The following is a 26,166-nucleotide window of genomic DNA, read 5'->3' as shown; positions in this document are numbered from 1 at the left end:
CAATTTGGAATCCCTCGAGCCATGATAAGTGATGGTGGAACACATTTCTGTAACAAGTCATTCGAGTCTTTAATAACAAAATATGGAATCACATATAAAGTTGCCACCCTTTATCATCCTCAGACAAATGGACAAGTAGAGCTTGTTAATAGGGAGATTAAACAGATCTTGGAGAAAACAGTGACCTCTAATAGAAAAGATTGGTCTTTAAGACTTAATGATGCACTTTGAGCTTATCGAACTGCTTATAAAACATCATTAGCTTGTCACCTTATAAGTTAGTCTATGAAAAACCTTGTCACTTTCTTGTGGAACTTGAACATAAAGCTTATTGGGCTATTAAATCTTTCAATTCAAACCTTGATGATGATAGTCAACTGCGAGAATTACAAATAAATCAGATAAGGAAATAAGAAATGATGCATATGAAAATTCAAGAAGTCATAAAGCAAGAATCAAAGAGTTTCATGACAAGAAAATATTGAGAAAAACATTCAATGTTGGTTAAAAAGTCTTGCTTTATAATTCTAAACTCCATTTATTTCCTGGAAAACTAAGATCAAGATGGAGCGGTCCTTTTATTATGAAACACGTGTATCCATATGGAGCCTGTGATATCGAGAATTCAAATAATGACAATGTTTTCAAGGTAATTTGACATCGTTTGAAAGTTTGCTTTGATAATTTTTTAGTTAAAAATGACTTTATTGAATTGGGTAATCTTGTATATAAAGAATGATTTTCTTTTTCTCATATTGTTTTGTGTTTTGTTTTGGTGAAACTTTTGTTTTACTAGTCTCTCTTACCCCGGTCAAATGGCGGATTACGGTACTTTGTGACTTAAGTCGGTTTTTTTAGTTTCCCATAATAACTGATATTTGTGTATATATTTGTATAATTCTTTGCTTTTTCTCACTCCTTTGAATCTTTTGTCCAATTCACATTTGAAAATGGACACCACTCTTGAAAAATTAAAAAAAATATTTTCCCACTCTACCTCAGAATGCGATTACAAAAAATTACTATGCTAGATGTGCAAGATTGAGATTGTTAATAAATCATAGAATTTTTAAAGATATTCGTTGGCTAATTGAAGCAAAGGTCCAATTGTCAGGTGAGTCTTCTAATTCCTTCATTTTATATATCTCTGAAATAGGTAAAAGCACTTTTGCAAAGAAACATCGTGCAAAATAACTGAAAGTCTGTCATAGATTTGCCAAATGGACTTGTAAGGCAACATGTCGTTTTTTAGGAATGGTATCTGTAACTGTGAAGATAAAATACAATTAATTAAGGATGGTCTGAGTAAGGGGTCTTTAAATAATCTTATATTGACTCTTGAGACGCATCCTAATAGAGATGTGCATTGTGTAATTCATAATTTATAGCCATAATTCCATAAAGAACATGAACGACTTAGTCTTGGGAATCTGACTATAAAAGACCTTGTTTGCTGGTTTTTAAGAAAACTGGATGGGAAGCCTATCTCTGACCCATAAAAGGCATTTAAGCCGTTTTTGGATGTAAAACAAAGGGAATGCGTGAGCCATAATTACAACTACCTATACATACATATGTTTTTTTAAAAATAATAATAAATAAATAGAGAGAGAGAGAGAGAGAGACTTCAATCGACATACATATAGGTGGTATGATTACATTTTCAAGTTCTCATCTATAAAATCTTCTCTTCCTTCCCTTCATTTCTACTCAAACCATACATTCAATATATATATAAGTGTGTACAAATGGTAGGTTACTTAAGTCATTACATGAGAAACATTTGTGTTTTTTATGGATCCAGTCCTGGAAAGGAAATAGAGTTTTTAGAATTAGCAAATCATCTTGGTCAGGTAATAGCTGAGAGAAAGACTCATTTAGTGTATGGGGGAGGCAGCTTTGGGTTAATGGTGAGAGTGTCAATAGTTATATTTTTAGGAGATAGTCAAGTTTTGGGGGTTATCCCCAAACTTTAGCAAATAGGGACATCATTAGAAAAACAATTGGAGATAAACTACAGATCTCCACAATGTTTGATTGAATGAATGCAATATTTAAACACGTTGATGCTTTCATTTCCTTACCAGGTGATTTGGGCACATTGAAAGAGATCTTTCATATAAACTGTTGAGCCCAATTGGACATTCACCATAAACCAATAGGCTTATTAAATGTTAATGGTTTTTATGATAAATTATTGTCTTTTCTTGATCATATTGTGGAATAAGAATTTCTAACATCTTCAGCATGACAAATCATAATCTCTACCACTAATGCTGAACAATTGATTAACCAATTACAATCTTTCACTCCTATAATTGATCCCTTCATGAGTCGTATAAATTGGTCAACTAAGGAAAGCTATAAAAAGCTTAGATTGAATTTAAGCATTCGTTTGTGAATTCTTATATCTTTTAGTTTTATTAATAGCATATTATTTTGTTTTGTGATATCTTATATTTATTTAAATGTGTTTCATGTTTGTTAGTATTTGGTGTTTTAGGTGATGTTTTTTATACTCTATCTTTCTACCTTATAACATTGAGGGTAATGTCTCGTTTTGGTTAGGGGAAATGAGTAGTGGTTGATATTAAAAAAAAAATTAACTAACTATTTTTCTATTTCATAAACCATTTGCAAAATTGTTGTACTAAGATGACAGAGTAAAGGAGTTTTTTTGTTAAAGTGACTTTTGAGATGCATCTTAGTAAGCATTCTTAACAAGGTCTATCAGAATACTTCTTAAAATATTCGGGTTTACAAACTCTTACATTGTTATCACTTAATTTTGCTCATACACTCATTTAACAAGTTTTCTTAAACCTTTATTTTCACACACACACTTTAACATATGATTGTGGATTGCGTATTGGATCATTACATTATTTTTGTTCTTTTTATTAAAGGTAATAACTAAAGAAAAGGGATAATATATAAATTGTGAAAAAAACAAAAAAAAATAATGATAATAAAAACATAGATAAGTTTACTTTCATACCCTTCCTAACCTAAGCAATTAAGCCCGAAGATGTGTTTTAACACCTAATACCCTAATGTCAACTAACGTGGGAGCTATAGGCCCAACGCTCATCACATGGGTTGAGGAGAAAAGTTTAAGGGAATCAAACATTGCACTATATGTATCAATATCTACAACTCTAGTTACTAAACTCGTAAGGGTATCTCAACACCTGTTGCTCTAAGACCAACTGGTCTGAGAGTCATTAGCCGAAAGCTCGTTACACAGGTTAAAAATGCACTGTGTTTTTAAGTTAGATATATATTAATAAAAAAAAGAAGAAAAAGATAATAATCCTAACCCAAGGAAATTAATCTTAAATATTAGAACAAAAGTTTTGTTTTCTTCCAAGTAAAGCCTCATAATTATGTGTTCATATATTGAACACAAAAGGAAGGTTTAATAATATCTTATTTAAAAGGTATTAAGCAGATATATAATTTTAATAAGAGTTTGTTTATCTAGATAGATTAATGAAAGTTCAATGATGAATGCCTTGCTTTATAAAATTTGTAAATTATTTTTCTATTTTAACATTTTGATTACTAGGGACTAGCAATAAACTGGTTGGAGGGTGTGATTAGTATTTAAAAGTGTATTTTTATCAAGGTCTTATATCATCATTTTGCACTTGAAGTATTAATAACTCCTTAACTAAAGCATGTTTACAATAACAAGTTTGATACCATAAGATACCTGATTAGTACTTAAAAATGCATTTTTATCAAGGTTTTATATCATTATTTTGCACTTGAAGTATCAATGAGTCCGTAACTAAGACATGTTTTATAATAACATATCTCATAATATAAAATAGCTTTAATTTATGGTAATTTTTCATCTTAAATGCAGGTGTATCATATAAATGAATGGATTGATTGATGAGTTGAAGAACTGAAATTGAAAGGACAAAGAGATGGCCAAACATAACAAAAAGATGTTGGTGCAGTGCAAATTGAAACACTATTCAGTAATTAGGTCATATCTAGAGCTATAGATCTCAAATTTAGGTCTAATTTATATGGATGGAAAGGTAAGACATAGGCCTACAACTTTCATATGGAACCTAAGATTTAAAAAGGCCACTTTAAAGTCCAACTTATAGCAACAATAAAGAATGAATCTATCCTGCAGCCCAAACACTATTCAGTGTTTGACCCATATCTAGAGTTCTAGAATTCCAAATGACCTCTATTTTTTTTTTCTAGAAAGCTGAGACAATTTCCTACAACTTTCATATTTCAAGTGGTTCCAATTCTAACGTTATCATTGACCTTTTGGGCAGACAAAAGAAGATAAAGATTGTTACCAAGTTAAGAGTTGGTCACCGACTCATCTATTAGTCATCAAATCAATAGTTCCCAATTTTGGCCTATAAAAGAAGGCATTTGTCATGCATTTAGGCATCTTGGTCTCCAGATCAAGATCATTCTCTTGATTTCTCTCTTTGTATTTTTGTAATGCTTAAGTTTTATTTTCATTAATATCTTATTTATGCCTTTCAATTCCTTTCCTTAGTTAACTTTTATCTTATTTATGTTCTTATTTTGTTTATTTATTTTCCTATCTTTCATTATGTTTAGTTAAGTTTATTATGTCAAGGTGAAAAGGTTATACTAATGGTGTAAGAATAAGTATAGTATAAACTTAACATGGACTTTAATGTTTGATACTAACATGTTTTATATTTGTTATCTTTTTCACTCTTTAATACTTTGCTTGTTAAATGACTAATCTAGATTTATATTGTATAACACTTGGTACAACAAATACTCAGCACTTTCATAGCCCATACTGTATAGTATAACCGACACCTAAGCTATGAAAGGAACTTAATTTGTTATTAACATAAGTTATAATCATGAATGCTTGATGAGATGTACAAGTATTAGCATTAATCGAATAAGATAACTAATGTAATCATGTTAACAATTTATAATCTAATTGGAACCTTCTTTGTTTGGTTTCCAATTGAATAATAAGACTTTATACTATACTTGTTTCACATACCATTAGTAGATCCTCTAATCTTGACATTTGTTATTATCATTGTTTAATCATTACATTAATCTTTCCTTTCAAAGTTCTCATCAACTTGTTCTTTATTACTACTACTACTACTACTACTACTACTACTACTATTATTGTTATTATTATCGTTGTTATTGTTATTGTTATTTATAATTCTAGTATTACTACTACTACTACTACTACTACTACTATTATTGTTATTATTATTGTTGTTATTGTTGTTGTTGTGTTATTGTTATCCATAATTTATACAATTAACCTCCCTATGATTTGACTCCAGTTTTGCTAGGTTATTTATTACTTTGACACTCCTACACTTGGGAGAAGACATCAATCTTTTAGTAGTGTCAAAAGGATAAAGAGATGGCCAAACTTAAAAAAGAGATATTGGTGCAATTCAAACCAAAGCACTACTCGATAATTGAGTCATATCTGGAGCTGTAGATCTCGGATTTAAGTCTACTTTATATGGATGGAAAGGAAAGACATAGGCCTACAACTTGTATGGGAGCCTAAGATTTAAAAAGGTCATTTTCAATTCCAAATTGTAGCAATAATGAAGAAGTTTGAATCTGTCCTACAACCCGAACACTGTTCAGTATTTGGCCCATATCTAAAGTTCTAGAAGTCCAAATGACCTCCATTTTTTTTCTAAAAAGCTGAGACAATTTTCTAGAACTTTTATGTTTTCAAGTGGTTCCAATTCTGACGTTATCAATGACATTTTAGGTAGAAAAGAGAAGATAAGGACTGTCACTAGGTCAAGAGTTGGCCACCCACTCATCAATTAGTCATCAAAACAATACTTTTTAATTTTGGTTTATAAAAGGAGGCATTTGCCATGTATTAAGGCATCTTGGTTTCTAGATCAAGATCATGCTCTTTCTTTCTCTCTTTGTATTTTTTAAATGCTTAAGTTTTATGTTCATTAATATCTTATTTATTCCTTTCAATTCCTTTCCTTTACTTAGTTAACTTTTATCTTATCTATGTTTTGATTTTGTTTATTTATTTTTCTTTTTTTTATTATGTTTAGGTAAGTTTATTATATCAAAGTGAAAAGGTTATACTAATGGTGTAAGAATAAGTATAGTATAAATTTAACATGTTCTATATGTGTTATCTTATTCACTCTTTAATACTTTGCTTGTTAAATGACTAATCTAGATTTATGTAGTATAACACTTACTACAACAAATGCTTGGCACTTTCATAGCCCATATTGCATGTTATAATCGACACCTAAGCTATGAAAGGAACTTGATTTATTGTTAACATAAGTTATAATCATGAATGTCTGATGAGATTTACAAGTATTAACATTAATCGAATAATATAACTAATGTAATCATGTTGGTAATTTACAATCTGATTGGAACCTTTTTTGTGTCTGGTTTCCAATTGAATAATAAGACTTTATACTATACTTGTTTGACATACCATTAGTGGATCCTCTAACCTTGACATTTGTTATTATCATTGTTTAATCCTTACATTAATCTTTCATCTCAAAGTTCTCATCAACTTCTTCTTCTTCCTTTTCCTTTTCTTCTTCTATTATTATTATTGTTATTGTTGTTGTTGTTCTTGTATTATTATTATTTATAATTTATGCAATTAACCTCCCTGTGGTTCGACCATGGTCTTACCAGGTTATTTATTACTTCAACACTACTACACTCGGGAGAAGACATCAATTTGGTCGTGTCAACAAGTCAATAAATTCATTTATCTTGTGGATTTTTTTATCTTGGACGCACACCCTGTTGAAGAATGTAATTCATTTCTTGTTATTTTAGGATGTCCGTTTCTTGCAACTTCTAATGCATTGATTAATTATAGGAATAGACTAATAAAGTAATCATTTGGAAACATAATGTTGGAGATGAATATTTCCAACACTTGTAAGCAATCTAGAGATGATAATGATTTATAAGAAGTGGATTTTACTAAAAAATTGGTTCATAATCAATTTCAAACTACTTCAAGTGAAACTGAGATTAATGAATTTGACGATTTACAAATAGTTTATTTTCAGAAAGAATTAAAGGCAAGTAATTAGAGACCATAAATTAAGGAATTGCCACCATGATCAATTAAGTCCATACCTTCAAGTGTTCAACCATCTAAACTTGAGTTGAAGTTGTTACCATTCAATCTCAAATACTCATTTTTGAGAGAAAATGAAACTTTTCCGGTAATAATATCTTCCAAAATTAATGCACATCAAGAAGGTAAGCTAGTACAAACTCTGAAAATGCACAAAAATGCATTAGGATGGACCATAGCTGACATAAAAGGAATTAGTCCTTTGATTTGCACACACATAATTTATTTGGAGGAAAATGCTAAACCCTCTAGAGAAATACAATGAAGGCTCAATCCTAAGATGAAAGAAGTAGTGAAAAATGAAGTCATTAAGCTTCTCGATAATAGAATTTTTTATCCCATTTTTGACAGCAAATGGATAAGTTCTACCTAAGTTGTACCCAAAAAGTCTAGAGTCACTATGATAACAAATGAGAAAAATGAGTTAATTCCAACTATCACTATTTCTAGTTGGCGTATGTGCATTGACTATAGGAAACTTAATTCAATGAATAGAAAATATCATTTTCCTTTACCTTTCATGGACCAAATCCTAGAAAGAGATGCAGGTCATTGATTTTATTGTTTCCTAGATGGCTATTGAGGTTATAACCAAATTGAAATTGCATTGGAAGATCAAGAGAAGACTACTTTCACATGTGCATTTGGTACTTTTCATATCGAAGGATGCCTTGTGGATTATGTAATGCATTAGCCACGTTTCAAAAATGCATACTTAGTATATTTAGTGATATGGTTGAATATTTTCTTGAGATTTATATGGATGATTTTTCTGTTTTTGGCGATTCATTTGATGATTGTTTGACTAACTTAGAAAAGGTTTTGAGTAGGTGTGAAGAGAAGAATCTTCTACTTAATTGGGAAAAATGTCACTTTATGGTAACAAACGACATTATACATGGTCATATTGTTTCATCAAAAGGAATTTAGGTTGACAAATCTAAAATCAAGTTAATTCTAACTTGCCAACACCAAAATCTATTAAAGATGTTAAATCATTTTTAGGACATGTTGGTTTTTATAGAAGGTTCATCAAAGATTTTAGTGTAATATCTAAGCCCTTAAGTAATCTTCTAACAAAGGATAAGATATTTTAATGGACTAAACATTGAAAAGAAGCCTTTGTTCGAAAAGGCCAAATTCAGTGAAGTCACCACTTCACCTAGCAGCATGACGCTTGTATTGCTCTCCCACAACCCCGTTTTCACGGTTTAGGTTGCTCCCATTTCGCTCACCGCTACTATGGGAATCACTTTTGCTTTCTATTTTGGGACAAAAAAAAAGATAAGAAACCTTATGTGATTTACTATACAAGTTAAACTTTAAATAGTGCTTAAATGAATTACATCACCACTGAAAAGGAATTACTTGTAGTAGTATTTGCATGTAAAAAATTCAGGTCTTATCTTGTTGTTGTTTTTAGTGATTATGCAGCATTGAAATATCTTTTTTCTAAGAAAGATTCTAAGGCTAAATTGGTGCGGTGGTGATGTAACCATATTATTCGATTGTTTCACCCACATTTACCTAATGTTTTGTCCATGTTTTATATGTAAAATGCCTTGATATTCTTTGTTTTATGTTTTGAAGGCACTTTTGGATGAAAAATGCGAAAAGGAGTAAATTGGAGATAATTGGCAGATTTGATGTTCAGTCGATGTTTTGTGCAGAGCGTGATTTCTAGAGATCAAAATGAAGTGATTCCAGTGGCTCTAAAAAGCTAACATCCATACCTTTCTGAAAATGTAATGCAAGAAAAATACAAAGAGGAAGATCATGGAAATCACATCCTTCAAAGTCAAATCTCGTATTCTACCACTGTTGACCTTTGTCCATTCAAAATTCCATATCTGGAGCTATAGACGTCCAATTGATGCAAACTCAATTTGGTTGGATTCATGACTCCAAGGTCTAGAAACGCTCCAATGTTAAGCCAAACACGATGTCCGATGAGGGCGATATGATTTTTCAAAGATGACAACTGAATTCTGCCAGCAATCAGGTTTCGTGAAGAAATGAGTCCAAATTATGTTTCGAAGCTTCTAAACTATCATCCAAGTTATAATTTCAGCAATTTATCCCCTCTAGTAAATCAATCTAGAAGGTCAAGAAAAGTAGCCACCAACCTCAATCCACCTACCTCAAATCACCAACCACAAACCAGCTGCAAGTTGGAATGCTGCCATTGTCAAAGAAGGAGGCTACAATGGTGGGTTGTTTGTGGTGACTACTAATGTCAAAGTTTGGCATGTTTGGCAGCCACCATTATTGATAAAGAAGCAAGAGGAGCTGCCATTGAAGCCTATATATAGACACCAAGAGAGCCAAGAAAGGAGAGGAGGGAGTGCAATAGAATCAAAGAAAGGTGGTAGCAACTAGAAGTGAAGAAACACAAACTCTCCTCTCTACATGCTAGAAATAATGCTTTCTTTTATCTTTAAGAGTAGTTGTTCAATAGATATGCAAGGCTAAGCTCTTTTCTTGGTTGCAAGGACATAGAAACTTTCAGATTTCAAGAACTGTGAGATTTATTCTTCATTTATTTTCAGTTTGTATTATGAATGAGTATGATTGTTTTCCTATGCATGTTTTCTATGATTGTTGTTGATAATTGCTAGAGCAGACTCTAAGTTATTATTGTGAACAATCTATTGCTAAGTTTGATATCAGAACCGGAGTTAGGGTATATAAACTTGTGAAGCAACTAAGCTTGATAATTGTGGTGGAACTACGTTATTAAACTTAGGGAAAACATTCGATCAAAGCAACACAAGCAGACAACTTGGTTGTTAAGATTAATGAATTTATCTAGATCTTAAGGCTGCCATTAGATTAAATCATTAGTGCGGACACTGTGATTATTTGTTGGTTAGGGCTAGTTATACGGCGGATCCGTTAATTAACCAAAGTTAAGAAAAGATAAAAATTCAGAATATAAACTGTAGTTTCGTTTTAAGGATCAGTTCTGATTTCTGTAGGTGGATGTGTGCTTGTGACCAAGGTTTGTTTTCTTGATAAATTTCAGTTTTAATTGATCGTGTTCACTAGTTTAATTTCTTCCATATTTTAGATTATCACAAATCAAAACCCCCCAATTGCATAACGTATAACTTAAAAATCTGAACTAAATCTTCCTTGTGGGATCGATCCCTTGCTTGCTCTATACTATCTTGTGTGATTTAAGTGTAAGGGTAATTAATTTGTGCGACCGCGACATCGCAACAAATTTTGGCGCCGTTGCCGGGGAAGTAATTTTAGTTAATTCTTGTGCTTGTACTGTTATATTTATTTGCTGTGATTATTATTTATTATTATTCAGAAAAAAAAATACAAAAAAAAGTTTTTTGCTTGCGGCGGTACTGTTCACTTGCCGCAACGGTACTGTTCAAAACAGAATTGTTTGTGGAATTAGGGTTCGACCTTTTGTTTCCTGAAGGGAAATGACGTTTTGAACAAGACTAGTGGTAAACCACTAACCCTACCATTTCGAGGCCAAATTCCACTATTATCTAAGGTTTTTAGGCAGTTTTAGTTTCCTAGCGTTGGATTTTCATATAATTTGCATTATTTTTCGTCTCTTGTGTGGTTTCTTTCTTTTGAATTTTCTTAGCAATTGATGCCTGTGACCCGTTCTACTAATCAAATTCAAGTGCAGGTTGATTTTGAAATAGAAAGCACTTTACGCAGGTTAAGAAAGGAAGCTCGCCTCAACACCATGGCTATTGCACGACAACAAACACTTAAGGAGCTTGCTGCTCCTAATGTGGAAAATCAGTCACTATGCATAAACATTGACAATAATGTAAACTTTGAGCTCAAATCTGGTTTTATACATTTGTTACCAACATTAATGGTCTTGCAGGAGAAGATCCACATACTCATCTCAAGGAGTTCCATATGGTTTGCGTTGGCATGAAACCGAATGGAGTTGATGAAGAACAGGTTAAGTTGAAAGCTTTCCCTTTCTCTTTAAAAGGGGCAGCAAAGGCATGGCTTTTCTCTATTCTCCCAGGATCTATTGGAACTTGGAATGCCATGAAGAAGATTTTCCTTGAGAAGTATTTCCCAGCATCTCGAGTTGCCAACATAAGGAAAGAAATATGTGGGATTCGGCAATCTCATGGAGAGACACTCTCCGAGTATTGGGAAAGATTTGAGCAACTGTGCATTCAATGTCCTCATCATCAAATACCCGATCAGTTGCTCATTCAATATTTCTATGAAGGATTAATGCCTACTGACCGTAGTATCATTGATGTTGCAAGTGGAGGCGCATTGGTGGATAAGACACCCGAGGCTGCACGCCAATTGATCTCAAACATGGCAGCCAACTCAAAACAGTTTGGCACTCGTGGAGACTTCTCCAACAAACGAGTAAATGAGGTAAGTATTTCTAACATTGAGAATAAAGTTAATGATCTTACTTCTCTTGTGCGTTCTTTGGCTTGTGGAAATGTGCAACAGGTGAAAGTTTGTAGCATATGCTCCTTACAAGGACATACTTCGGATATGTGCCCAACAATGCCAGAAGATTACATTGAACAAGCTCATGCAATTGATGGAGCATTCAACGGACAACCCCAGCGTAAATATGATCCCTTTTCCAACACGTACAATCCCGGATGGAGAGATCATCCCAACTTATGTTATGGCAACCCATCCCAACAAGGCAATCAAGGCCGACAATTCCATCCCCATGGATTTCAACCCCAACAGAATTATCAAACAAGACAACCCCTTCCATTCACAAACTTCAATGTTACGGGGTCGTCATCCAATGATGATCTTCATGAGATGATGAAAACTTTAGCTTCTAATACTGTTACCTTGTAACAAAATGTCATGTCTTTTCAACAGGAAACAAGGTCAAGTATTCACAACTTGGAGAAGCAAATGGGGCAAGTAGCTTCAAGCGTAGGGAAATTGGAGGCACAAATGAATGGAAAATTGCCTTCCCAAACATTGAATCCAAAAGAGAATGTTAGTGCGATCATGCTGAGAAGTGGGAAAGAACTTGAAGAGAAAAGGTCAAAACAAATTGAGATGGAGGAAGAAGAAGAGATAGAAACTGAATTGAGTACAAAGAAGGAACATCATCCTTCTCCACAAACTAAAACATCGACCAACACTCCAAAGGAGTTGTGTACTACCAAGAGAGCTTTCAAACTAAAAGGTCATGAAATGGTAAGTATAGGTGAAGTTGTGTCTGCTGTTGTTCAAAAGAATATGCCTTTAAAGCAGAAGGACCCAAGTGCGTTTACTATCCCATGTGTTATTGGTAATGCTAGTTTTAAAAGAGCTTTATGTGATTTAGGTGCATCCATTAGTGTTATGTCTAAACATGTTTATGATTCTCTTAGTCTGGAACTTTTGAATAAAACTAGCATTGTAATACAACTTGCAGATCGTAGTTTTGTTTACCCACTTGGTGTGATAGAAGATGTCCTAGTCAAGATTGATAGTTTGGTTATTCCATGTGATTTTTATATTCTTAATATGGAACATGATTCTTGTGATTTATTAACCAGCACTCCTATATTGTTTGGGAGACCATTCTTGAAAACTGCCAATACAAAGATTGATTGTGGTAAGGATACTTTGTCTATGGAGGTAGGAGATGAAAAGATTGAATTTAATTTTCATGATGCAATGACATATCCTTATAACAATGTTTATTCTATCATATGTTATGACCAAGTTGATAAGTGTATGCAGCAGGTTTGTGATTTTGATAGCGAAGATGGATTAAGCATAGCTTTGAGCTATGGCTATGATTTTACCAAGATAGAAGAGATGGAGAGGCATATATGTGTTCCCCAAAATGTGCATGAATCAGCATTGGCTTTACAAGCTTCGTAAATTAACCTTCATGATGCAGGAGTCATTCCCCCCATCACGGACAATGAATGGGTGGCGTCTATCCTTTTGGTACCCAAAAGGACGGCCACCACGTTGAGAGAAAAACAAAATGATGCTTATGAGAATGCAAGGATTTACAAAGAAAAGACTAAGAATCTTTATGACAGAATGCTTACAAGAAAGGAATTTCATGTTGGAGACAAAATCCTTCTTTATCATTCGCGTTTAAAACTTTTTCCTGGAAAATTACGCTCTCGTTGGATTGGACCTTTTGTTGTTTCTAATATTTTTCCTTATGGTGCAGTTGAAATTACAAGTTTAGAAACCAATAAAGTACTCAAGGTCAATGGACATCGTTTGAACCCTTTCTATGAAGGTTGGACGGCAGAACTCACCGCTTCTATAGAGTTAGCTGAACCAATCTATGAAGAATGAGCATGCCACATGTCAAGCTGACACGACGAAAAGGCCAAAAACTTGACACGACTAAAAGATTGATGTCTTCTCCCAAGTGCAGGAGTGTCGAAGTAATAAATAACCCGGCAAGACCGGGGTCGAACCACAGGGAGGTTAATTGTACAAATTATAGACAATAATTATAAAAAACAATAACAACAACAACAATAGTAGTAGTAGTAATAATAATAATAATAATAATAATAAAGAAAGAGAAGAAGAAGAAGATGATCAGAACTTGGAGATGGAAAATTAATGTAAGGATTAAACAATAATAATAACAAATGTCAAGGTTAGAGGTTAGAGGTTTCACTAATGGTATATCAAACAAGTATAGTATAAACTCTTATTATTGAATTGGAAACCACACACAAAGGAGGTTCCAATCAGATTATATATTGTTAACATGATTACATTAGTCATCTTATTTAATTAATGCTAATACTTGTAAATCTCGTCAAGCATTCATGATTATAACTTATGTTAACAACAAATCAAGTTCCTTTCATAGCTCAGGTGTCGGTTATACCATATAGTATGAGCTATGAGAGTGCCAAGCATTTGTTGTACCAAGTGTTATACAACATAAATCAAGATTAATCATTTAACAAGCAAAGTATTAAAGAGTGAACAAGATAACAAATATAAAACATGTTAGTATCAAACATTAAGGTCCATATTAAGTTTACATTATACTTATTCTCACACCATTAGTGTAACCTTTTCACCTTGACATAATTAACTTAGCTAGACATAATGAAAGAAAGAAAAATAGATAAAAAAAATAAGAACATAAAAGCTAACTAAGTAAAGGAAAGGAAATGAAAAGCATAAACTTAGTATTAATGAAAGCAAAGCATAAACATTACAAAAAATACAAAGAGAGAAAGGAAGAGCATGATCTTGATCTGAACACCAAGATGCCTAAATGCATGGCAAATGCCTCCTTTTATAGGCCAAAATTGGGAACTATTGATTTGATGACTAATTGATAAGTGGGTGGCCAACTTTTGACTTGGTGACAATCCTTATCTTCTCTTGTCTGCCCAAAACGTCATTGATAACGTCAAAATTGGAGCCAGTTGCAAACATGAAAGTTGTAGGAAATTGTCTCAGCTTTCTGGTGTAAACAACTCAGCTCATTTGGACTTCTAGAACTCCAGATATGTCCAAAATACTGAACAGTGCTCGGGCTGGAAGACAGATTCGGGCTTCTTTGTTGTTGCTACAATTTGGACTTGAAAATGGCCTTTTTAGATCTTGGGCTCCATATGAAAGTTGTAGGCCTATGTCTTACCTTTCCATCCATATAAATTGGACCTAAATCTGAGATCTGTAACTCCAGAGATGACCCAATTACCGAACAGTGTTCCGGTTTGGATTGCACCGACATCTCTTTTCTAAGTTTGGCCATCTCTTCATCCTTGCAATTTAAGTTCTTCAAGTCATCAATCAATCCTTTCATTTATGTGATAGGCCTGCATTAAAAATAGATATTTACCACAAATTATAGGTATCTTATATTATTAGATACATTATTATAAAACATATTTTAGTTAAGGAGTTATTGATATTTCAAGTGCAAAATGATGATATAAAACCATGATTAAAATGCACTTTTAAGTACTAATCATTATTGTTATTGTTATTGTTGTTATTATTGTTAGTATTGCTATTGTTGTTTATTACTTCGACACTCCTGCACTTGGAAGAAGACATCAATCTTTTGATCGTGTCATTAATGTCGAGAGGAGACAAATCCTTCCAAATTCTTGAAAAGATCAATGCATGCTTACAAAGTGGAATTCACAGGTGAGTATGGTGTTGGTGTTAAATTTAATATATCTACTCTTTTTTTTTTAATATGGGTGATGACTTCAAAGTAAATCCTTTTGAGGAGAGAAGGAATGATGTGATCCTAGCTTCAATTCCAAAAAAAAACATTACAACTCTATTGGGTTCGGTCACGAGACTTGAAACAAAGAGATCGAAGGATTCAATGAATGGACTTCTTCATGATACATGAGCTAAAAGTGGACTTCTAAAGGATATCAAAGAATGAAGAACAAGCCTTGATTAATTTGATTCATGTTTAAAAAGGGCTTGTAGGGGAGTTTCCACACATTACAGAAAGATTGGAATAAAAAGATTTAAATATGTCAATATTGACCTTTAATTACTGTTTTGGTCATAATTAGATCTACATGATGAATTTTTATGCAATTCTAGTTTCATTGAAAATTAGACATCTATACCTTTCTAGTAACATAAGGTGGACCTTTTAATTCATCAAGAAGAGAGAGAACTATTCATTTCAAATAGGGCTTCAATTCTACCAATAAATTATAAAACTCGACTTTGGGTTTGTTTTAATTAGTTGGGCTATTATTTATTTTTTCATTAGTTTATTATAGGAGTTGCAACATTTAAAGGTTATTTGAGTTAGGTTTTATTTAATTATTTTTAGTTATTTTTTGCTTTTAATGTGTTAAGCCCTATTTTTCATATTTTGGTCTATTAAGTCAAATTACGATTAGTTTTCTACTATATAAACCAATCGTTAGCAATATTTTAGGATTGATGAATTTTTATCTAATATTGTTGCATATTGTGTGCCTTTTTTCTCTCTTTATATGGTTGAGTGATTTCAATATTAAGTTCTTAATTGAACTTTCAAACTCTTTAAAACATTGATAAATTTCATTGCAATTTATACTTTTCATTCACGTTATGTTATAAGTATAGGGTTGGGGAACTTGGGGTGATTAATTGCATGTAACTTTGATTCTTCAAGACAAGATTTTTTGGATAAAGTTGTAAATTTTTGTTGAAACCTTAAATTAGCAAAGGATAATTTTATATCACCTTCTCTCCCTTTTCTTCTCCAATGAGGTTTTATAATCAATAAAATTCTATATATATATATATATATATATATATATATTTTGTACATGCTACTTAAACAGCTAAATACATATCGGTAAGATGTCATAGATGATGTACAATTCAACATCAATATGCATGATACATGATTATTGCCAACTATAGGAATATAAACAAAACTCTTGGTTATATTGTCATAATTGCATCAATTCTAGTTGAATTTATGTTGTTGTTTTTAACCATTGTGAGAACTAGCTAGTTTGGGTAGAACCTTCATCGATTGTTTTTAACCCTTTCATTCTCCCCAAAAGCCCCTAAACAAAAACATAGGAAATTGCTTCGCTAGATCCTTTGTTCCCTAGCTAAAGCAAAACCTAATGCAACCAATAACCTTCAGAGCCTTCAACCCAACTTCACCCCCAATCTGGTTGGATTCACAAAAAAAAAGTTCAAAATCCAACCATAATCGACCTCCAAATCTCAACCCAAAGAATGATCAACAGAGACCCATCTTAGCCCCGACCACAGTTGATGACATCCTTGTCCTCCTTATCTTTACCAATTTTCTAGATCGAAATCCAGCTACTCCATAACCTAGCCCCACCACCTTCATCCACATCAAACCAACCAAAGTTCCACCATAACCCACTAAACCAACACCATTTCTGATCAAAAGAACCATAACTTTAACTATCCTTCTACTTTAAACAACAAGCAACCTACAAAAACAATCAACATAAAGGAAAGGGAGGAGAAACCAAACCAGCAAGAAAGAAAGATCAAACAAAAACAAAACAAAACTTCCTATGGCCATATCTTTTATTTCAAAAAAGATGCAGTGACTTTGCCAATACAGGGAGAAAAGGAAGAAGAGATGTTTAAAGCGACAATAAAGGATTGGTCTAGTGTTGCAATCAATAAACTAATAATATTAACCTTTCAGGATGTTGCAAATACAACAATCATGAGTTGTGTTTCTATTTTTATAGACAACAATATTATGAATCTTTTGTTCCTTTCTTTCCGTATAAAGTAGAAAAGGAATGTTAATAATGACTAAAAATTGTTTGACAAAAATACTAAAAAGGATTTTTTTTTTTTGGTAAGTTGACGTATATATTAAAGGAAAACGATACAAAGATTATAAGGGGCATACCCCAGATTTACAATGAGAACAGAAACGTAAAACAACAGATGGCTACATGCTAGCCACCGAACTGAAAACACAAGACCTAACTTGATTCGTTAGGAAAACCAATACAACCAGCTAAATATCAAATGAAGAATCTATGTTATTAACCCTCCATGCTCGTTGGATTCTTTTATTTTCATCTGTTGGTAGAACGTTCCTCAGCAAATCAAGCTTATCACGGATGATACATTCAATTTGATGAAAGACCAAATTCTGAGTTCTAGATATTCCAGCAAAGGTCCTTGCAATACTAAAAAGGATTGGTATGAATTATGAATAATATTATAGTAATTATAAATTATAGATGATAATTTTGTTGTTTTGAGGGTTTAGAGTTTTTTATTTATTAAAATGAATGTAATGATAAATCTATAAAGAATTAAATATTTTTTATTAATATATTTTTTTAGAATGTTAAGTGTTACCATCTTTATAGAATTGAAGATATAAAATATAATTTTTAAAATTAAAGCAAAAAAGTAAAAACACAATCAAATAAAATATTAGAAGGGTTTTTTATAATTATTGGTGATCAATTCATTTGATCGTGGTAATCATTAATATTAACTACTTAACTACATTACAGCCGATTGTCTTATCCAAAATAATTATAACAAAAAGTTTATGAAATGGTTTTTAGAACTAATTAATTAGTTTTAATAAACAACAGTTACTAAGTTATAATCAACTCTTATCCATGGATCTATCTCTCTTCCCTTGCGTTCCAAAGAGAATTAATATCTCAAGATCCCTCTCATCGTCCGCTACAGAAAGAGAAGAGATGGTTAGAGAAATGGATGCATGACTCCCACCCACTCAATCATAACCCCACCCATATCATATTCTTCTTCATTGTCTCTCCATAAATCCGTTACTCTCCAACCTTTTTCCCCTAAAAATATCGTCACTGTGCACTACAAAAACATTGGGAAACCATACCATTTCTGGTTTTTAAATTTGCCCGACCAGTCTAGTCCCATCCGATCTTCTCACCTTTCACATTTTTTGTACACTTTGTGAATTCCTTGTTTTCTTCTCTCTCCATTATTACTTGCTTACTCTATCCTGCTACCTAGTTAGTCTTTTCCTGATCTTCTTTTAATTAATTCTCTTTCTCTTTCTCTTTCTTTGTTTTTAGTTTTTGTTTACCCTTTTCTCTTTAATTCTTGATCTGTGTGTGTAGATGTATAGATATATGCTACGTAGTCCCTTTGCTTAGGTCACAACTCATATATTGTAGTGAAAAATACGCCTAATTAAAATGCAATACTTACAATCGTTTTGAAAAATACTCCTAATTAAAATTCTCTCCCTTGATCTGTACTCAAATCCACCGTTTCATTAATTAGCACTAAAAAAGATGGCTCTGGACGTGGTATCTGAACGTGTTTGTTATGTTCACTGCAATTTCTGCAACACCGTTTTAGCGGTACAGCACTCCTCAATTCTCCTCCTTTCCCTTCTCTCCTTTTCTCTTTCTCCATGTTTTTTGTGTATGTTGTATCGGATATCTTCTCTCTCTCTCTCTCTCTTTTATGACCTAGCTAGTAGCATCACTGAGGAGTTTGCCTCATGATGATATGTCTTCAGAGCTTAATTGGTCATGACAGCATCATGTTCCATCATCAGCTAAGCTCTTGTTGGTGAAAGTTTTTTGGTTTTGTAGGTTAATATAGGAGGGAAATAAGAGGGGTTCAGCTAAAAAGACTGGTGCTGAGAATATAGGTTTATGTGGTTTATAGAATAATAATGTATAACTGTAAATCCATTCTTTTATTTGAAATACAAAGAAGTCCTTTTCTTGGGATGATTTTCTTTGAACCATCATTGGTCGAAGAGTTTTCTTGGTTTTACTTTGAAATAGCTAGCAATTCTCTCTCGTGTCATATTTTATGAAAAAATCTATCAGGGTTTGGCCACCAAAGCCTGCAAAATCATTTCTGGTGTCTTGAAAATTGTGAAACATTTAAAAGCCTTTTTAAGACTTATGATTTTGAAAACTCGGTAGTTGAAGAAGACAAGAGAATTCATCGAAACCCATTTGATTTAAAGCCCTTGGTGATCTATCAAATAAGAAGAAAAAGAAAAGGCTAGGAAAGTAACATTTCAACAAGTTTAAGAAAGAAATCCCACGGTCTTTTTACTAGGGCTACAGGTAGGTTTTAGGGTTCTTACTTGACAGGTAATGTTGCCAGTACTCCAAAAGAAGCTTTTTTCCTTGCAGAAAGTTTAGAAAGTTTCAAATTTTCATGCTGCTAATCTACTGCTCATGAATTAATTAATGGAGCCTGGCAACTCTTTCTAGCCATAGCTTTCCATCTACTAATCTATATCACCTTTTATCATTAGACATTATTTCTAGGGGGTGAACTGGTTAAATATTGTTCATGATCTCGCTATCTTGAAGGTGGGTGGGTGCTACTGTTGCTGCATACTAAGGAACTGAAATTATCTCTTTGATCTTAAATATTAGTTATGTTGCATATTTTCAGGATTGTGTATCCCTGTAAGCACAAAAGTGACTGCTTTTCTTGGTTCCTACGAGAGACTTTGTGGAGAGCTGGCAAAGAGCATCATAATGGCCAAGCGAAACCATAGCCCAAATAAATGCTTTTACTCTCTTTTTCAAACCCTTTCATCATAGCATGCCTCTGCTAAAACCCCCTTTTGAAGTGCATTCTCCTATAATACTCTCTCTCTCCCTTGCTCTTCCCAATCTCTTTTTTAAGAAATGAAGATCCAAAGCAGTATACTCAAATTTCAGTAAAAATCATTCCTATATCTTTATTGTTTGCCATCTTTGATAGCTGTATTTAATTTACTGTTCATGTTTTTTATGGTTTCCCTTCAAAGTCAAGTCCTTTTCAATCTCCTCTCCTTCTCTCTCAATCTCTTTGTGTTGGCTATTTTTTGTTTTTTATCACCTTGCTTCTGTGTCAGGCAAAAAGTCAGTATAGCACCGAAAGGAAGGTAACATTGAAGGGGGAAAGAGAGAGAGAGAGAGAGAGAGAAGAGAATGGAGGCATTTAAAGTAAGGGTCTCTATAGTTATTACCCATGTGAGGTGTCTGAGAAATCAGCGGTAACTGAGTACAAGTGCCTTCGATCCCAGCATAGAAAAAAGAATCACTCAAGCATCTCCGAGCCCCTTAAATAGCCCTAAAATAATGAAACATGATACACTGATCTCTTGCAGAGAAAACATTGCTTTGCTTCATCACTCCCTCCAGCTTCTCCTCGCTCCGCCTTCTATCTCTCACATACACTCCCACATTTCTTGTCTTCTCTTACCTTCTATAAATAGTTCCACTTCAAATTTCAACCTATACCTTTGCTTCTCCTCCTTGTCCCTTCTTATGTCCTAACTCCTATATTTCTTTTATGGCAGATCAGAGAACCCTTTTTTTATTTGTTTCTCATGAGATATATAAGTTGCATGAGAGACTTCAACTTTTCAAAAAAATTACTTTATTGATTTCAAGACTTGATATGATGTTCTATAGATGTCGTTTATAATTACTTTTTGCAGAGCTCTCAAATTAATAAAGTTGAAGTATCTGCAATGTTGCTATCATCAATTCATGTCATGCTAGATTTATAGATCATTGATACAATAATGGTCCAGCTAGTTTTAAAAAATGTGGGCATAATTAACTTAAAACCTCAAATCACAAACTAACAAAACCTAGCCCTAAGCTTCAGTTAATTTGGATGCTAGCTAGGGTTCTGTCAGAATCTTAAGCAAATTATATATACATTTGGATCTATCCAAGTGATTTCTTGTGCGTGCGTGCGTGCGTGCGTGGGGGATGATAAATAGAAGACATTCCTTTCAAGTTATACAATTCTTCCTGGCAGGTTAGTGTTCCAAGCAGCAGCTTGCTCAGTATTGTGACAGTTAGATGTGGGCATTGTGGCAATTTGCTGTCCGTGAACATGGGAGGTTCCTTACAAACACTTCCTCTTCAAGATCTCCAGGTGAGTATCATTTCAGATTCTTTTGACTTTCTTTTCATGGACATTCTTATGGTTAACTGTATACTCTTTATATGCTGGGCATATGAATACATTTATATAAGGAAAATTTTAGAGAACAAGAGGATACAAGTTTTTCAGTGAACAAGATTCCAAACAATATCTTAAATTGATTATTTAAAACATTTCCCAAAGGAAAGGTAATATAAGACAATTATTGTTCTTTTTCCCCCCTGTATTTGTGTGTGACTTTTGGCTGTATATATTCTTAATTAAAACTTACAAATCTGTTTTCCAAGCTACGCTATTGTGATATATTCAGGCTTACTATTTCCTTTTTTCTTTCTTTCTTGGTAAGAAAATGTTTCTTGGTGCACTTATATAATTTATTTGTTCAAAATCACAGAAACTGCACCTTCTAAACTCTGAAGATTTGAGCAAGGACAGTGGGTCATCTTCCAAACCTAACAAGGTCACTGCTTTTAAGCCTGCCGAGCAAGAACCACCAAGAATGTCCCCCATGCGCCGTGAGTTTCTCTTTCTCCCTCTCACACACACAGGTGGATGTATGTGCTTCTTGGTGTGTGTACGCATGTTCTTCTCGTTTTTATTTTTACTCGAAACTTAATGTCATTTGCCATGGTTTATTGGTTGTGTAATGTAGTTTAGTGGACGTACTACCTGTACGAATGTGTAGGTAGATAAGTAATGCCTTAGTACGTGGCTGATACAAGTGGTTAAATGCTTCCAAACAACATACATAGGGTTAAGGTATGAACGGACTTGGAAATGTTGATGAGAAAGTGACTCCAAAAATGATAACTTTTTGTTTATTTATATAATCTGGTGTGGCATAATCTATGTTTTATATCAATTATATATTTAAAAGTATATAGTTTTGTATGAGTGAGTATCATTGAGAGTTCTCTTTTAATTAAAAGAGTTATAATTTATAATATATATATATATATATTCAAATTATAACCATAAAAACTAATAAAATAGATAACCCCATCAACCACGTTCAAAGAATGATGATTTTCTTTTATATCATAGCCCATTCCAGAGTGTTGACATTTCGTGAGAAATGGAACTGACTATTAAATGAGAAACATTGCCCTATAACATATGGTGAGACATTTTGAAGTTTACCTCGGTGTATACGCATTGATTTCTTTTATGATTATTGATGAAGCATTCGAGAGAAATTAAGAAATATATATGTATGTATGTATGTCTTTAAGTTCGTACTTTATTTGGTTGAACCAACATATAGTGACACTATTATTGACATTGGCATATGCATGTTGTACTTGCTTATTAAGAAAATTGCAATGACCTAGTTATGGATTGTCTGTCACTTTATGAAGGATGGTACTATGCTGAATTATATATTTGCCTATTCGACCTAAGAAATTAGCTATGGTTTTGACAGCGTGGGGTGTCCGGGCCAGCTTACGCGCACCACGACTAATCCCCACGGCCCACTGAACACCCTGCAAACCCAGCAGGCAGGTAAGGCAGCACGGGGCTGACAAGCATGCAACTCCAAGGCTCGAACCCGTGACAGCAGAAAGCGTAAGGCGCCATTCCATCGCTGGGCCGTTGCCTTGGGTTTTGACAACATGGAATGTAACAGACTCATGGTCATTAGATATATCCTATGGTTATTTTAGGGTTAATAATCAGTCAATTCTAATCAGTGGATGCAATCCTAGAGCGTATAATTTGAAAAAATAATAATTAATTAAATGTTTTGAAATGTGTAGTCGGGATAAAACAGAAAATAATTGCAATTATTGATGTATATAATTAATTATATGTTTAGGAACTAATTATTTCCCTATCAATTGTCAACAAAAGCAGCCCCTGAGAAGAGACAACGTGTTCCTTCTGCATATAACCGGTTCATCAAGTATGTTAACATTTTCTATTCTTGATGAACATCATCCCCCTCCCAGTAAGAGTTGATCATAAGCCTTTATTTAAAACTGTGTAAAATTACTTTGCAGGGAGGAAATTCAAAGGATTAAGGCTTGTAATCCTGACATCAGCCATAGGGAAGCTTTCAGCACGGCAGCAAAAAATGTGAGTTTGTGCCTTACATTTATTTTATTTTTTCTTTATAGCAAATTAATTAGAAACAATAAAAAGATAAATTATATTATCAGTTTTTTTTTTTACAATGCTAATATTATTTTTTAGAATTAGTGTTACTAATATTAAAATAACACATAGGATAATGTACTATGACTAAAAAAGAACTGAGATTAGGGATGTGAACTGGTTAGATTTTAGTAGTGGAATATAATAGAACATAATCTAAAAATATAGAATAATATGGTTTTAGGAAAATTAATTTTAGTAGATAAGAAAAAAAAATCTTTATATTACCCAAGAAAATATAACACAATCCCATTGGTATTTAAAAAATATATAAAGTGATATATGAATTATTGAATTTTCATTAGATCATTGTTTTGCAAGATATATGTTAAAAACAAAAATAAAAATTAGACAATGTAGGGTTTTTTCTCCAATATATAAAACATAAACAATGTCTTATCAATTGTTTGGGTGCTAAAATATAGCAACTTCTAGTATAAATGTATAATACTTTTTTAATTTGATGATCTAGGAATAATTTAAAACTAATTTATATGTTAATTAATACTATTTTTTATTTTATGGAAAGGCAACATTTTGTGTACTCTTAAAACTCGGAACTGTTTTCTCCTACTTAAAATCCAAACCTTCTTCAGTAACATAAAATTAAAATGCTGCATGGGGCTAGGAGATCATAACATTGCAATCTATATGTATATGTGTGTGTGTGTGGTAATTAGATTTTTTGAGGATTAAACTACTGTTAATCTAATATTATTTTTGCATCTATTTACCATAGAGTAATTGTAATCTTATACAATAATTTTACATAATCTATTTATCAAGAAATTAAATAACACTTATCGGATGGGTATCTTATACATTAAATAAATGAATTTTATTAGTGAATCTCATATACTATATATAATCATGATTTTGTGCCACTGGACCTGTGATAAACAATTAATTAAGTAATTATTATTTTAGAATTTGAGATTTGATTAGAGATGACTAGAAATGTGTTTTTATTATCATTAACTATCACTAACTAATTTCTTAAAGAATGTCTATTCACCTTCAAATAAAACAAAATCATTCCTCAATAGTTTTAATTTAGAACATTTGTCAGCTGGACCCAATAAAAAACATTAATAGAATATATATTTGTTTTTCAGTGGGCACATTTTCCACACATTCACTTTGGACTGAAGCTGGATAGCGACAAGCATCCTTAATTAGACCACCAGTCATTCGCAGGAGGAGAGGGCACTCAAAAAACATCCTTAATGGATTGGACGAGATCGACGGTGTCCTGTGAGTAGTAAAACACACACACACACGCTAAGCTACAATTTTTCCATGTATATTTATAATAATACCTCGAGTATCATCGAAGATTTTATAATTATGTGTGTTAATTTCATATTAAAAAAATTAATTTCCTAACACTTCATAAAGTGAATGCTATTTCAGTGATTATTATTGCAGTTATATATGTTGGAATTTTGTAGAATATTGATGTGCAAATTTTTACTTTCATTTAGTACTAGGATGGGCAAAAAAAATAAAAAATTGATTAAATTGAGAAATCAAAAAAAATGATTATAAAAAAAATAGATTAAAATTTTTAAAAAACTAACTTGCTCGGTTTTATAAGCCCGAAGCCAAAAAAATTAAGTCAAACCAATTTGCACTGGTTTTATTCAAAAAAAAACTGAAACGAACTAAAACTAATCGGTTTAAACCGGTTTCGGTTCAATTTTGATTTTATTTAAAAAAATTAATTAATTTATTTTTTTAATAAAAACTGAATCAAACTGAAAATAATAACTACTATTTAGTACCATTCTCTTTTATTATATAATCATCAGTATTTAGTACCATTCTTTTTTACTGTGGTACAGTATATTTTTAATATTAATATATTAAAATTATAAAAATATTTAAAAATTTAATTTAATATTTTTTAAAATAAAAAATAATTTTGAAAAACATATTTAAAAAACACTTGAAAACAGAAGCAATAACAGTGCCAAGTACTAAAAAAAACGAGAGACAGGGAGAATATTATCATAGCGAGAAAGTCCCACTTAACCGATATGACATTTTATGATTTAATGTTACGCTCAAAGAACCATTATGGATTTATTGTCTAAATGCAAGCTTTTTATATTGCAGTACTGTGTATATCACAAGAAATTTTATAGAGAAAGATGCACAATGGATATAGCTCTTGCATGTATTTACATGCAATGCAGTGTTAAATAACCGTTCAATTTAAAAATTTTTAATTATTATAAAAAAATTTAAATATGATTTTATATTATTTATAATAGTATAATATTGTCATCTAAAAAAAATCAAACTATTTTGGAATTAAAAAAAGGTGTTATTTAATTTCAAAGATAAGAAGCCACATTGATATTCATAAAAATAAATACTAAATAATTTCATGGTTATTAAAAATTTATATAATTATTAATTTTAATACTTATAAAATTACTTGAGATATACATAAAAATTAATATGGATATTTA

At 32.3% G+C, this 26,166-nt stretch overlaps 1 protein-coding gene and 1 long non-coding RNA gene across 3 annotated transcripts; one reads left to right on the top strand and one right to left on the bottom strand.

The window, feature by feature from the left end:
• Positions 1–952: 952 nt before the first annotated feature.
• On the bottom strand, positions 953–18,768 carry LOC105125912 (uncharacterized). The gene is made up of 4 exons (XR_842309.1): positions 18,484–18,768; positions 15,722–15,729; positions 9,286–9,299; positions 953–962 (listed from the first exon to the last, which is right to left on the bottom strand). It is a non-coding gene; the product is annotated as an uncharacterized LOC105125912 (long non-coding RNA).
• An 81-nt stretch (positions 18,769–18,849) lies between these two features.
• On the top strand, positions 18,850–25,116 carry LOC105125911 (putative axial regulator YABBY 2). Of its 2 annotated transcripts, none has more exons than XM_011026587.1 (6): positions 18,850–18,978; positions 21,407–21,526; positions 21,930–22,050; positions 23,390–23,438; positions 23,536–23,611; positions 24,805–25,116. In XM_011026587.1, the coding sequence occupies exons 1-6, from the start codon at positions 18,910–18,912 to the stop codon at positions 24,862–24,864; spliced, it is 495 nt and encodes a 164-aa protein (XP_011024889.1). In that variant the 5' UTR covers positions 18,850–18,909; the 3' UTR covers positions 24,865–25,116. The 2 variants fall into 2 exon arrangements, with proteins under 2 accessions (XP_011024889.1, XP_011024888.1); XM_011026586.1 differs by having other exon boundaries at positions 23,387–23,438.
• The last annotated feature ends 1,050 nt before the right edge of the window (positions 25,117–26,166 follow it).

Source organism: Populus euphratica, unplaced genomic scaffold (genome assembly GCF_000495115.2).
Source record: "Populus euphratica unplaced genomic scaffold, PopEup_1.0 scaffold44.1, whole genome shotgun sequence".
Classification (NCBI taxonomy): Eukaryota; Viridiplantae; Streptophyta; class Magnoliopsida; order Malpighiales; family Salicaceae; genus Populus; species Populus euphratica.
Note: the sequence above shows the minus strand (reverse complement) of the source record. Positions and strands in the feature narration are given on the sequence as shown.